Genomic DNA, 13,353 nt, shown 5'->3' with positions numbered 1-13,353 from the left:
GTACAGAATGAATGTATTTACAACGATGAATGCCAACAGCAGATTTCTAACTTGTTACAACGCTTACTACTATCATTTGCTAAATCTAAAGAAAATTCAAAGAAATACAGAACGTTATAAACATTAAATATTTGTCAATAACTAAACAATTCTGTTAATCAAGCTAAGTAATTTGACTAATTATTTTAATCGGAGAAAGTTGGCATTTTTTTAATAGAAAATGTAATTCAGAATTTTTTCCAATATATAATTTCAAGAAGAATGAATGTAATTTATAAAATAATAAATAATGTGAAAGGGCAATATTATATTAACTTATTAAAGTGCTTCTCCATTGTGATTTCATTCATTAGAGCATATATACGAGTTCGATTACATTCTAAGTTCAAGTAGCATATTAAGATTTATGGATATGCCAATTTAGCCTAATATCAAACCTATTACGATCCAGTCAATAGGACCAAAGCTATTACAACCGTACAATGTTCAGCTTCGTAGATCGCCCTACATGGTAGATGCGCATACACGAGCATCCGTTAGACTGCATGTCCGTTAGACTCAATAGAATATCATGGAGAGATAATAGTACACCATGGCTATACGGGCATTAGGTTGGATCAAAATTGCAAATCAACCAGATCTTCGCCAAGTTAAATTACTTACAATTAGTCATATCTCAAAACGACTTGTTTAAAATAATACTGTAAGCAATAAAAAGAATGATCATTGACATCTCGGAAATTTTGCAGATACATAAAGTTTCGGTCAGATTTCCCGTGAAATTAATCGATCGATGAAAATTTAATCGCGAAGAATATTTAAGATCACGATGATTCTCGTAAATGAAAAGTTTCTACTAAAGTTAAATTGTAGCTGTTTTTCTCGAGTAATTGTGATCTGGAAGGAAAAAGACTCCCGGTAAGCCCTTTACATACTGCAAGAGCGGTATCGCGGCACCTCGAATAATTATTTTTAAAGCAGGCACAACGCAGTTATGCAAAGGAGGCCACGCAAGAAGGGACGAGGAGAACGAGGGACGCTAAAGAGGATCGAAAGCTTGAAGTAGGTCAGTAACGCTCGACGTGTATGACTGCCTGCCTGTTGGGCTTTTCCCTCTACGGTGTCTACTCCTGCGGACGTGCTCGTCCTTGATCCCGGCGCGCACCCTCCGAGAACGGGAGCGAGAATAACGTTCAACCGTCCGTAGAAGGTGCGTGTGTGCGAGTGACATGCGTGCATCGTTAATCACTGACGTCCCATGACCTCCGTGAGGAACATCGGCCCGAACTGCACACCCTTCATCCCTATCCCTATCGCCTTACTACGCCACGTTTCTCCTCTCTCTATACCGATGCACCCTGCGCGCGCGCACACGCGTATGTACAGTACACCTCTCGGTGCCACCGCACGACATGCGTGCACCGAGAATGTCGATGTGAGAGAGCGTCTGCCCCCGGAACTGCTGCAATCAATACCAACTGATGTGCACACATTTGTGCCTGTAGAGCTTTCGTGCATGGACGTTCCCGCGCAGTGTCCACGACATGTCCCGTATTTCGCGATATTTCTTCTAGTGTAAAGGGCTACCGCGGACTTATGGAGTTTTTTCAAAGTAGTTAGAAATACAGCTAGAAATTAATTTTTATACTTATTTCAAGACAAAAGACTCTTTTTTCATTTTGCATTAGAATTATTGATTCGTCTTTATTTATCTTAACTAAATATTCTGGGAATGTTACATATATACACCGAGAATATAGAATTTATAATTGATAGAAATTATCCGACAGTCTTAATGACATATCAGTTAAAATTATCATTGCTAAAATAATTAAATATCGAACCATTTACGTGAATAAGTTACATCCAAGTGCTTCTTTAAATATAAGTTTCTATTTTGTAAGTCATATTATCTCTCGTATAAGAACAGAAATCAGTTATTGCATTATTAATGAAACAATTGAAATTAATAATTTCAGTCATTGGAAATCTAATTTTATTTAATTAAATAAAAAATAAAAAAATTTCATTTAATTAAATAAAAAACGAGTAAGCAGTTGCAAAAAATATAATTACTATATAATTAGAAAGAAATTTGAGATATGAGGAAAAGTAAAGATATGACAAGCTTTCTTGACACTAATGTAGTTTTGCATTTTTTTAGTATCTGCAATGTTACTTATGTTCTCACCATGACGACATCGACACGCTATTGACGACTCCACGTGTGTCTTTTCCTATCAATAAAAGAATCCATTGTTCTACGCTACTTATGGGGCACCCCGGGGGCTGCTTCCTGATCCGGAAGGAACAACGAAAGGAGAACCGATAACGTCAATGCGCGCACCACGCAGCTTTTCTCGCGTGTTTCGGTCGGACCACACACTGTGTACTGAGTGCCTCTAAATGCAACCTATTTACTCACCGCACCGCCTACAGGATATCTCGGGGAGAAATGACTACCACTCTAACAAGACGTAATGTATACGTTTTCAGAAGATTGTTCTTTTCCGCTATTGTAACCGGTCGCGCCAAGGGACGTCTAGCACTTGCCTTTGCTCTCTTTTTCTCTTTATCATTTTACTGTTAACATTTTTTTACGATAACGTTATCGATATATTTCGCATCGGATTATCGGATTAATCACTGATCTTTTAAAAATAATAAAAATTAAATATTAAATTCGAAAAATATTACTTTTATATGTTACGGAAAGAAAATATCGAAAAAGATATTTTATAGTCATAGAAATATCGTATGTCAATTTAAAAAATATATTTTGAAGATATATTATAGTTTTTACTAGATGTTTAGTTTATTAAACTTATTAGTTTATTTGAAAGCTTTAAATCAATTAAAAGTTAATCAAGATGAACACAAAATACCATATAAAATAGTCATAATGTTCGTCGTTAATAGTAATAGTATTAATATTGAGATTGATACAGAGTATCACTTGCAATATATCAATTATACATTAATTATATATCGTAATATTTGTAAAACTGGAAATTATAGATATAGGTATACCTATGTATACATAGTATATATTTCCTACGCCTATCGCTATCCCCGCGAGTACCATTGTTTTTCCGTCGTTATATCGAATAATCCATAAATTCACTAATTAAGCGATAAACGAAATCTCTTCACCATATCAAAAACTCTCATCAATTTGAGCAAAAATATTTTTTAATAATATTATTTAAAGAAAATATCGATTTGCATAAACAATGTCGTATCTCTATTTCAATAGATCAGAAATATGCTTAGTATAAAACATTTTTAAACGTAAAATATAAATTAAGAAATTGATAAATTGAAAATAATTATTTTTTAACTTATCGAACAAATTAAATAGCAATGTTGCATAGAGATATCGTGAAAGAGAGTTGAAAAGAGATTTCTCATTATAAAAATGTGCTTGCAACAAATTTTCTGCAACGAGTTGTATATCATTCTAAGGTACCATAGGAGGAGTCGATCAATTACAGCACATTCAGATAATGAAGCTTTGTGGGTTCTCTATAATTTCATCAGTATTATCAACGCCCAGTGATAGACCCATACAGAATCTAAAATCATCAAAGATAAAGTATACGGCGTAAGCACGAAGAATATAGGGTAAATTGCCATCGAAACTGGAATGTCATCCATGAGTAAATAACACATTACCACAGTTATCCAAATGAAAAGTCTTCGCGACAGCTCCACGGCTGCTGAATCGAGCGGGACGATGACTAAAGAAGCAAGGTAGGTTGAAAACGGGGCAAAGACAGAGAGGGCAAAGATCAGGGGAGAGTACGCAATGTAAAGAAAAGGTCAGAAAATTACAGATGAAAGTGCATACTATCGTTCGGCCGAGTTCACCACCGGTGCTATTTCTTTCCCTTTCTATTGCTCTGACTTCTTCTCTCATTCCTTCTCGCTCCTGTCTTTCTCCGAGTCTTGCTCGTATAATCCGCAAATTACTAACCCAACCCGCGAGCGCCTTAAAGATCAAGCCTTGTTCGAGGTAGATTCAAAGGAGGTAATACCCGGCCAAGACTTGGTAGGAATCCGCTGCAAAAAACCTACGAAAGAACGATGAAATACTCACCTCTCCTAGGAAGAATCTTCGTCTTCCTCTTTTTTACCGTGCGAGCTGTCTGCCTTTGGCTAGTCATGCTTTTTATACAGCATCGTGCACTGGCGCTTCACATGCTGTTGCGTTTGATATATAGAACGAATTTACACTGTTTCTTGATGAAACTTCAAAATTGCGAATAACTACAAAAAGGAGAGATATACTTGAACTCAGCAACGCTAACGTTTCGGCAAGTAACTATATTAAATGTACAGCGAAATATCAAAAGTATGGCAAAATTTCAGCAACGAGCGGGAAATCTTGCTCTTATTTTAATCTTTTCATCATGTATGGATATAGTTGATACATTTTACATCTCGAATAATAATCCGCAATTGCGCGTATGCAAAACAATGCGAATAATGCGCAAAGTATATGTATATCGCAAAACATATATCGAAGAAGAAACTTGATTTTCAACTTGAGTAATCTGCAAGAAATGTAATTGTTCAAACTGAATATTTTTTGATAACCTAAAAATCTGATACTCCAAAAAATTATAAATAAAATGTTATGTTATCTTTTAAATGGCTACTATCATGAACCATATCACATAAATACTTTAAATATTGATATAAAAATATTTGTTCATCATATTTCTTAATAAAAGTCACGCTCCATCGATTTTTACGGTCCTATATTTCTATATCTAGTTCTAGTAATTTTCTTCAATTAGGTAAGGATCGATTTAATTTCATTACGAAATTTGTGCTTTGCCGTCCTATATTTTTAACGATATGGCACACATTATTTTTAGAATTGTTGCCATGAAATCTTTAGAACATAAGACAAACCGTTGGAGAACAACTAGCATCTCAAAAATGCACTTTTTTCATGACTTATATTTTCTATGAGTTTTTAAAGAAACTCTTAAGGAAAGAGAGAGAGAGAGATTCGAAATTCCCAAATTGCTTTTATAACTTTTACCTATAATGATTTATGAGAGAAGAAAATTAAAATTATCTTTTTCTTTATTATTTTTTAGTTTGTAATGATCTAATATCATTAGTAATTGTAAAACATATTTATCTGTGATCCAGCACTTCGTTTAGTACTTGTGTTTAAATCCATCACTATTCCTCTCTCATCCATGCTCTCCCAAAAGCATCCAATAAAGGTGAGCTTCACGACTGATCGTTAACTTAATAAACGATGGGAACATGTCGTTAAACCCGCAACCGTACGTGTTGAGGATAAAACTACGTCGACGAAGAACTACGATCGACAGACGACACTGTCACCATCGTCGTCGACGTTCACGATAATGAGGGTCTGATATCTGCCTGCGCGGTATCCATGATCTGCCGTTACTGACGTATCCACCGATTTGTACATTATCATTTACAGTATAATGTACAGTATCAGTATCATTATTATTTCGCTTGTAATAATTAAATTGTAATTGTAATAATTGCATATCTCTACGGAATGCACGGCATGGTAATACTGATACGCAATTATTTGTAAAGCTGATCTGAGAAAATCGATTTTTACGAAATATTAGGAGATAAACGATAAAAAAATATTTTAAATTGCAAATCAACGTTGTGTGCGTGCACGTTATACATTTGTATGATAAACAATAATCCTATGAAAATAAAAGGGTTAGAAGATGAAAGGGTAGATTATAAAAATTAAAATACTTATACAATTCATGAGATTATATAACTGCAAAGTTGTCGAAAACATTTTTTCACTTGATTATATTGTCAAGTATATGGTCAAAGTATTTTTAATCCAATGTTGTTTTTTGTTGATCTCACAAGATGCGAGAAGGAAATCATGAGAGAGGAGTGTGGACGAACGCATTTATGTGATCGTTCGATAAAGGCGACGTTCATTCGTCGAACCTCTCTCCTCGCTGCCAATATAACCGATTTTAGTGCCTCGTGAAACCAAGATCCTTTTCATTAAAGCTTTTACTGCTGACTAAATACGGTGAACTGCGGCGAAGGGTCGGGTAAAGCGGGGCAGAATATACGAATGAGAGTGGGTGGGAGGAAGTTCTAATCTCCCGAATGTTAACTTGGATTACGTGCAAACCGACCGACCTTCTCTTTACCACTGGCGGCTAATAAAGTGCAGAGAAGTGTGCATAGTATCTATTCAATTGAAAACACAGATATACCGGGTGATCGAGCGAACGTGCACATGACGAAACGAAACGAAATACGACGAAGAAAATTCAATTGCTATTGGATTGGATATCTGTCGAGCTAAGAATTGCATCATCCATAAGGTATAATACTAAAGATATCTTTAAAATTTACGAAATATCTATTGCTCGAAAAATACTTAAACTTAACTAACAAAAAGTTATGCAAAAATAATATTAGAATATCGCATTTTTCTGGGGAGCACAAATTTTAGTATTATAATTTTAAGTTACCTCTCTCTATTTTATTTACTTGATTTATTACACTCATGTTGATAAACTTATTATTGCAATATCATCGTAATAGTTTTGCTTTCTTGCATTTGCTGCTTCGAGTTCGAGAAGAAAAGGGAAAGCTATTGTTGGAAATCACAGAGAGAACTCTTCCTCTCAGCTTTCTAATTTTTCACGTTAGAGCACACACCATCCCTCCGTTGCATCATGCGATAAAACGAACAAAACCCATGCCTTTTAATGGTCTGTATTTATTAAATTCGTTACTTAGCTGCTCTCTCTACGTGTATCAATATATACGCATCAACTAAGCGCCAAGTTACTTTATTTCGTATCATTGGCTTGTTGTTTAAAGAAGCATCGTTGGCACGTCAGTATGTGCTTTAAAAGACGAGGTCGTCGGTGCAGAACGTCGAGAAGAGACTATACGCGTCCAGACGGCGACGTCGTCGCCGGCGCCAAGCGCCGTGCTAACTAGCACCCCTAGCACATACACATACACACGCCTACGTCCTTTATTAAACGACGCCACCCCCGTCGGCACCCCTACATGTTCTCCTTCATAAAATTGAACACGACGTGTACACCTATACGCATCGACAGTGACGGTACACACATAGAAAAAGAAAATGAACGGAAGGGCCGGACAAAAATCAGAACGAAGAGACGAAGAGATTCGCGCGGTCATTAAGCTCGAAAGTTTTCATTCCAATAAAACGACAAGCCGATTTGCGAGAACTGGAGTATACCATTTATCCGCGTAGCTTTTCACCGAAGCAATTATGCGGTTGTTAATGAGAAAAAGAATTTTATTAATTTTGGAAAGTTTCATTCGATCACGTTTTTCAGTATTTAATATATCTAAAAATTATATATTTTATAGATAGATATATAAAATATCTCACTGGAGTATATAAATAAGTGAATAAGTATACATGTACACGTATACAATGCATAAATATTTATACTATATCTTGAAAAATATTCTGTATCATCACTATTTTGCAGTGAAAAGTATTACTTTATACATTGAGAATTTTGTACATTTTCTCTTAATAAAAATATTTCGAAAGTACAAATATGAGAGCATTATAATCGTAAATATTATTTTTAATGTATATTTTAATTTTATTATCTTTCGTGATAATTTTTTAATGAACCACAAAACATTCTCTTATATTACATATTAATTAAACATAAAAGCCAAGGATGAAGTATCTCTCTCATTCTCTCTCATTGATTCATTTATTAATAGTATATTTTATCAAAATTTTAAATGACTATTATCGTTATCTCTGCATAAACAATGAAACAACCGATCGCTTATTTTGATTCGACCGTTATTATTCCATTAGTCGTAAGTTCTTTGAAGACAAACGCTGGACTCGTAACCAGAGTCGAGTACTTGTGTGCCATCTCGAATGGCTAACGATCTGATGAAATTGAGGATGATTGATTGGATTATATGTATGCCCTCTTGACTGTTAATTAACAATACGATGACGGAAACAGTACACAAGTACTTGCAATTCATTAATAAAATAAGATTCACTATTATTAAAACAGGAAAGTATATAAAAATTGCAAATAATTATGACCTGATGACATTTGCCATGAAATAAATACATGATTTTTCGTGACTACAGGTTATTTCAATTTTGTTTAATTATGTAATCATACAGTGTGTCTATTAAAAAAAAATATAATATTCAAGCTTTTTTTTGCGAAGTAAACTTCAGATATAGACTTGTAATAAAATTTGGTCCTTCATTTCATTATATGTAAATTTAACCGATGATATATAATAATTTGTGAACTGTCATTATTATACATATATAACTTGCACAAGGGAGAATATCATAAGCATCATAATGTGAAATATTTATATACGCCAAAAAGCATCTATATGCTACTATGTATATTTATTACGTGAACACGTTCAAACATCATCTTGGAATCTCTACTGCAATACATCAATCATAAATCTCGATAACTTATGAAGGACATGGAAAAAAATTATATACCGTTGCGTTTTTAATGACTTTCGTATTATAATATCCTTATTTTATTATGCATTTCACCCAGTAATTTTTCAGACCTTATTGCGACCTTTAAGACGAAGATCGTGCCAGTTACGTATCGACCCTTTCTCGGCTCGTTAAGCGCCTTCACCCTCGGCTTTCTAAATTTAGTCGACTCGTTCGATGCCATTCTTTTTACTTACCCCCGAGCAAGTCCACGCCGTCCTAATCGTATTAATTTTGTAGCCGCTGCCTCCTTTGACGCTTGGCTTATGTAGACGAGGTCTGCCGCATCGCCGCCTTTGACTTTCGTCCCATACCGCCAGTGATTAACCTGACACAAAAGAACATGTGGATATACTTCACTTCATGCAGTCTTATTTCTGTGTTTGTTGCGGCTACGTCGTAATCTGTGACATAAATCCTTAGACGCTCTCAACACAACACGCGATTTTTTTACGGAAAAATTAAGACAAGAACGCCATGCGTTCAATAATTAACTTAAAAAATAATTAATATTTTAATATATAAACTTTATGTCTAACTCTGTGTGTGTATTTGGAAATAAAAAGTGTTATGGAACATTTTAAGGCAGACATTCTAATTATGAAAATGTCTGCCTCTCTCTCTCTCTCTCTCTCTCCATCTTTCGAAGCTATAACAATTTTTAAATGGGAAGCGATTAAAGTTCTCCAATAATAGACCTGTAATTTTACGTGCTCAGATATGTAGAAACGTCATACATACATATAAACGTTATTCCGTAAACAAAACTTTTCACAATACTGAAATTGTACATATTCAAAATATCTGAGCGCGCGGAATTTCAGCCGACACCCTGTATGTTGTACATGGTATTGTATTTCCAGTAATTAATTTTATGATACATCACGTCTTTATTATAAAACATTACTATCTCATTATTTCTCATTATCATTAATTGTGCACTTACTTCAACTTTGTGCGGCTAGTGTCCGACATACTCGATTTCTTAGCCTATTGCAGATACTTGACTTTCTTCGACAAATTCGAAAACGTAATAAACACAATATCGAATAACGCGGATCACAACTGGAATATTGCGTTAAATCACGATTCGGCGTATATTTATACACAATCTCTTTCTAATTAAATACACGAGACGCGCAGGACGATTTGACTTCAAACTCGGTACTTCAAAACCAACCCATACAGCACAAAAGTTTGCAGCAACATTGCTGCAATATTGCAATATCGCACATTGCAGTGCAATGTTGCAGAAATATTGTATAGTCATGAATTTGCAATATAGTTTAAACAACGTTACAGCAACATTGTAAAATATTATGAAAATAACATGTACTTTTATTGTGTGTTTGTGTGTCACTTACAATTAGAGTAAGTATTAAAAAATGTTTAATATTATAATAATTTTAATACACATAGGATTGAAAGCATTTTTATATTAATTATATATGTATATAAATTTTTCTATTACCTCCAAACCCTAAGATTAAAATAAAATAAACTTATGCGTTATTATACTTACAAGTTGGCATGTTAATCTTAATACATTAAGTGGTTTTTAAACTTTTCATAAAAGATCCATGTGTTCTAGAATGGTTTTACTTCGTGTTAAAGCTATTATGCCAACTTGTGTATAATCTAAAATAACGTAAAATAATGTGTGTATTTATATTAATGTTAGTCATGATTATTATAACAATCAAGTAAATGTGCCAATATATCGTTGGACTGGATCTTTTGTACCTAATAATATTTTTTACATGAATTTATGTACAGTCTTCGCTTAGACTTCGCTTAAACTACGATTCAACTTGAGACTGCGTTTTAAGACCGTTTACTATCGGTCTTGAAACTCAGTCTCAAGTTGAAGCTAGAAGAAATCACATAATTAAATTTAATTACGTGATTGCATAGTTTGTTAAGCGAAAAATATACATAAATTAACGCGAAATATATTATTAGGCACAAAAGATCCAGCTCAACCATATATTGGCACATTTCCACAGTAGTTTGCATGTATATTTTACTGCAATATTGCTACAACGTTTTGTAGCAATATTTCTGAAAGCGGACATTTTACCGTTGCTGCAATCTTACAGTACTCTTGCAACAACATTTCGCAATGATTCTGCAATGTTGCAATCTTGCCGAAAAATGTTGCTGCAATATTGCGGCAATCTTGCCGTGCTGTATGGGAACATGGCTGCTACATGTTCCTAACAATCCTAACGCCCAACAATAATAATCGCGATTCCACGCGTTAATCTAGCACAAATAACGTTTCATAATAATCACGCGATACTTTGTTCGACACTCCCGACATATATTTACGCATATAATCCGCTTTGTTCCGATAAAAGACGCGGAGCAACTTATTAACTTCGACTTCGATTTTCGCACGGCGCGAAACTAACCTGGCTGCCACATTTCGAACATGTTTTACCAACAATGCAATTCGGAAATGGAAAATCACCACAAACACACGCGTTAGTTCCGATCCGATAGAATATTCTACGATAATCGCGCGATACTTATAAAGCACATTTTACATACAATTTGTTTTTAATAAATGTTGCGAAAAATACGGAATAACTTTGCTTCGGTTTAAATTTCTTACGGCGCGAAACAAACATGGTTGCTAAGCAACCGATTTATCCCATCTATTTAGCTACACTTTTACACTTTCTTTAAAGATTTGATATAAACGACATCACAAATACTTTAGTAACATGAAATTGCAATACTGCCTTAATTTCGGGTGTAATAAAGATATATGCATCTTATCTATACATTCTTGTATCATATAACAGTACTTGATAGTTCACAAACAGTAAGCATTTGATATTGGGCGAAGAATTAAATATAAAATTAAAAGAATTAAATAGGAGCTCTCATAATAAATGAATTAACAATTAAAGGTGTAGTTTGGGATGTTTAACGAATTAATTACTGTTAATTTAGGAGCATTTTTTATTTACACCTGAATCAGAACAGTTGTATATATGTACATCCTAAAATTTAGTATTTGATGAAAGAAAGGCAAGAAATAAAGTGCAGATAGTGCTATAAGAGAGAATACTTATACCGTCTGCTATACGATAGAACATAACCTCTTCCGAAAAATGACACAATTATCGAGTAGACTTTTACTTAACAGATACCTTTACTCTTTGTGTAAAGATAGCAAAAGATTCGCCGGTCATAGCAAATGGGCGAACATAAAGCATGTGAAAGCGGAAAAAGATCACGAAAGAATGGTACTGTTTCGTGATGTCATGATGAAAATGCGAATTGCTATACGAGGTATGTAATATCTGTTGTAACAGTGTTATAATGTTTATTGGATAATATATTTTTACATGTAAAACATATTGGATTGTAAATTAAGTTATTTATATAGTTATAGTTAAATATAATATACAGGACATACATTTTATTTATGTGATTAATATATGTATATGTTTGCAATATCACATCTTTTGTACTGATATTGCAATTATTACAAAGACAGAAATCAATCTCTTTTCAGAGGGCGGCAGTACAAAGCCCAGCAACAATATGAAATTAGCAAAACTTGTTGAACACGCTAAAAAGTTAAACATGTCTGCCACAACGGTAACAAGTTTTCTGGAGAGAATGGAAGCACGCAAAAACAAAACTCTCAAAGGAATAACGGAGGTTCGTGGACCGAATGGTTACGTTATGCTGGTATCTTATCTAACGGACAATCCGAAAGCTTTTGCAATTGAACTAAATACAAGGCTGAGAAAAACCAGGTATAGTCAAATATTTCTTTATGTCATATAATATATATCTTTAAAATATGTTACGAATGTATGTCTTAGAACAGATGGGAAAACTTAGATTTTTCTCTATTAATATTCGATAATAATAACAAAAGTAATAAGAATAATTGAAATGTTGTAGAGTATATGGATACCAATATTGTATTATTTACAAACTGGAGCATATTTCCAATTAATCAATTTTGTTTAAAATTATTAACTATTCATTTCTTTTGTTATATGCTATGTTAGTGGAAAAGTCACGGATACTTCCGCTATAAAAATGTTTACTCATATTGGCAGTATCATGGTTGAAAAAAAAGGTGATTTAGAACAGGCTATGGAAGATGCTATTAATATTGGTGCAGAGGACGTAGAAGAATTTAAAGAGAATGATAAAGAATATTTCCAGGTATGTAATCAAAATCATGTTTTATTTGTTTTATCATATTTTATTTACTTTAAAGTTTTATATTATAATTCTTTTTGTTTTTACATATTCAATAATATATAACATAAATACAATAAATAAATTCAATGTTCTCTTTTGTTACAGTTTAAGTGTGATCCAAATCTGGTAAACAAGATAAAAAATCTTTTAGAGAATTATCAGTATAGTGTGCTATCAGCGGAAGAAACTTACATACCAAAAACTGTAATACAATTAAATGAATCGGATTTAGAAGCTATCTCTAAAATTCATGACAAGATATCAGACTTAGAAGACATCACCAATGTGCACGATAATTTAGCATAATTTATAGTACGTTAACATCAATGTATATATAACGGAAAATCAATGTATATATTTTTATTCATTACATTAAAAACAAAGAAAAATACACAAAGTTGTATAATATATCGATTATTCACTTCACGAAGGAATTGCAGTTCTAAAGTGACATGTTAAAATCGATCAACATTTTATAGCCCTTTAATATATTTTATAAATGTTTTTATATAATTGTATATGATGTACTGGTGTAAGGAACAAAATATACAGAATTATTTATATATAAGAAACCT

General features: G+C 33.4%; 1 protein-coding gene and 1 long non-coding RNA gene across 3 annotated transcripts; both read left to right on the top strand.

Moving 5' to 3' along the window:
* Positions 1–262: 262 nt before the first annotated feature.
* On the top strand, positions 263–2,670 carry LOC105278078. 2 transcript variants are annotated; one of them, XR_893724.3, is made up of 2 exons: positions 263–1,210; positions 2,165–2,670. It is a non-coding gene; the product is annotated as an uncharacterized LOC105278078 (long non-coding RNA). The 2 variants fall into 2 exon arrangements; XR_893725.1 differs by lacking the exon at positions 263–1,210 and adding an exon at positions 1,217–1,899.
* An 8,994-nt stretch (positions 2,671–11,664) lies between these two features.
* LOC105278079 (translational activator of cytochrome c oxidase 1) lies at positions 11,665–13,347 on the top strand. Its single transcript, XM_011336896.3, has 4 exons — positions 11,665–11,845; positions 12,072–12,318; positions 12,580–12,739; positions 12,884–13,347. The coding sequence occupies exons 1-4, from the start codon at positions 11,665–11,667 to the stop codon at positions 13,082–13,084; spliced, it is 789 nt and encodes a 262-aa protein (XP_011335198.1). The 3' UTR covers positions 13,085–13,347.
* The last annotated feature ends 6 nt before the right edge of the window (positions 13,348–13,353 follow it).

This window comes from Ooceraea biroi, chromosome 3 (assembly GCF_003672135.1).
Source record: "Ooceraea biroi isolate clonal line C1 chromosome 3, Obir_v5.4, whole genome shotgun sequence".
NCBI lineage: Eukaryota > Metazoa > Arthropoda > Insecta > Hymenoptera > Formicidae > Ooceraea > Ooceraea biroi.
The sequence above is the reverse complement of the archived record's forward strand: the minus strand, read 5'-3'. Positions and strand labels throughout refer to the sequence as shown.

Coding starts and splice junctions, on each gene's coding strand:
- LOC105278079 (XM_011336896.3), top strand. CDS start 11,665: ATGACACAATTATCGAGTAGACTTTTACTTAACAGATACCTTTACTCT. Junction 11,846..12,071: donor AATGCGAATTGCTATACGAG/GTATGTAATATC, acceptor ATCTCTTTTCAG/AGGGCGGCAGTACAAAGCCC. Junction 12,740..12,883: donor ATGATAAAGAATATTTCCAG/GTATGTAATCAA, acceptor CTTTTGTTACAG/TTTAAGTGTGATCCAAATCT.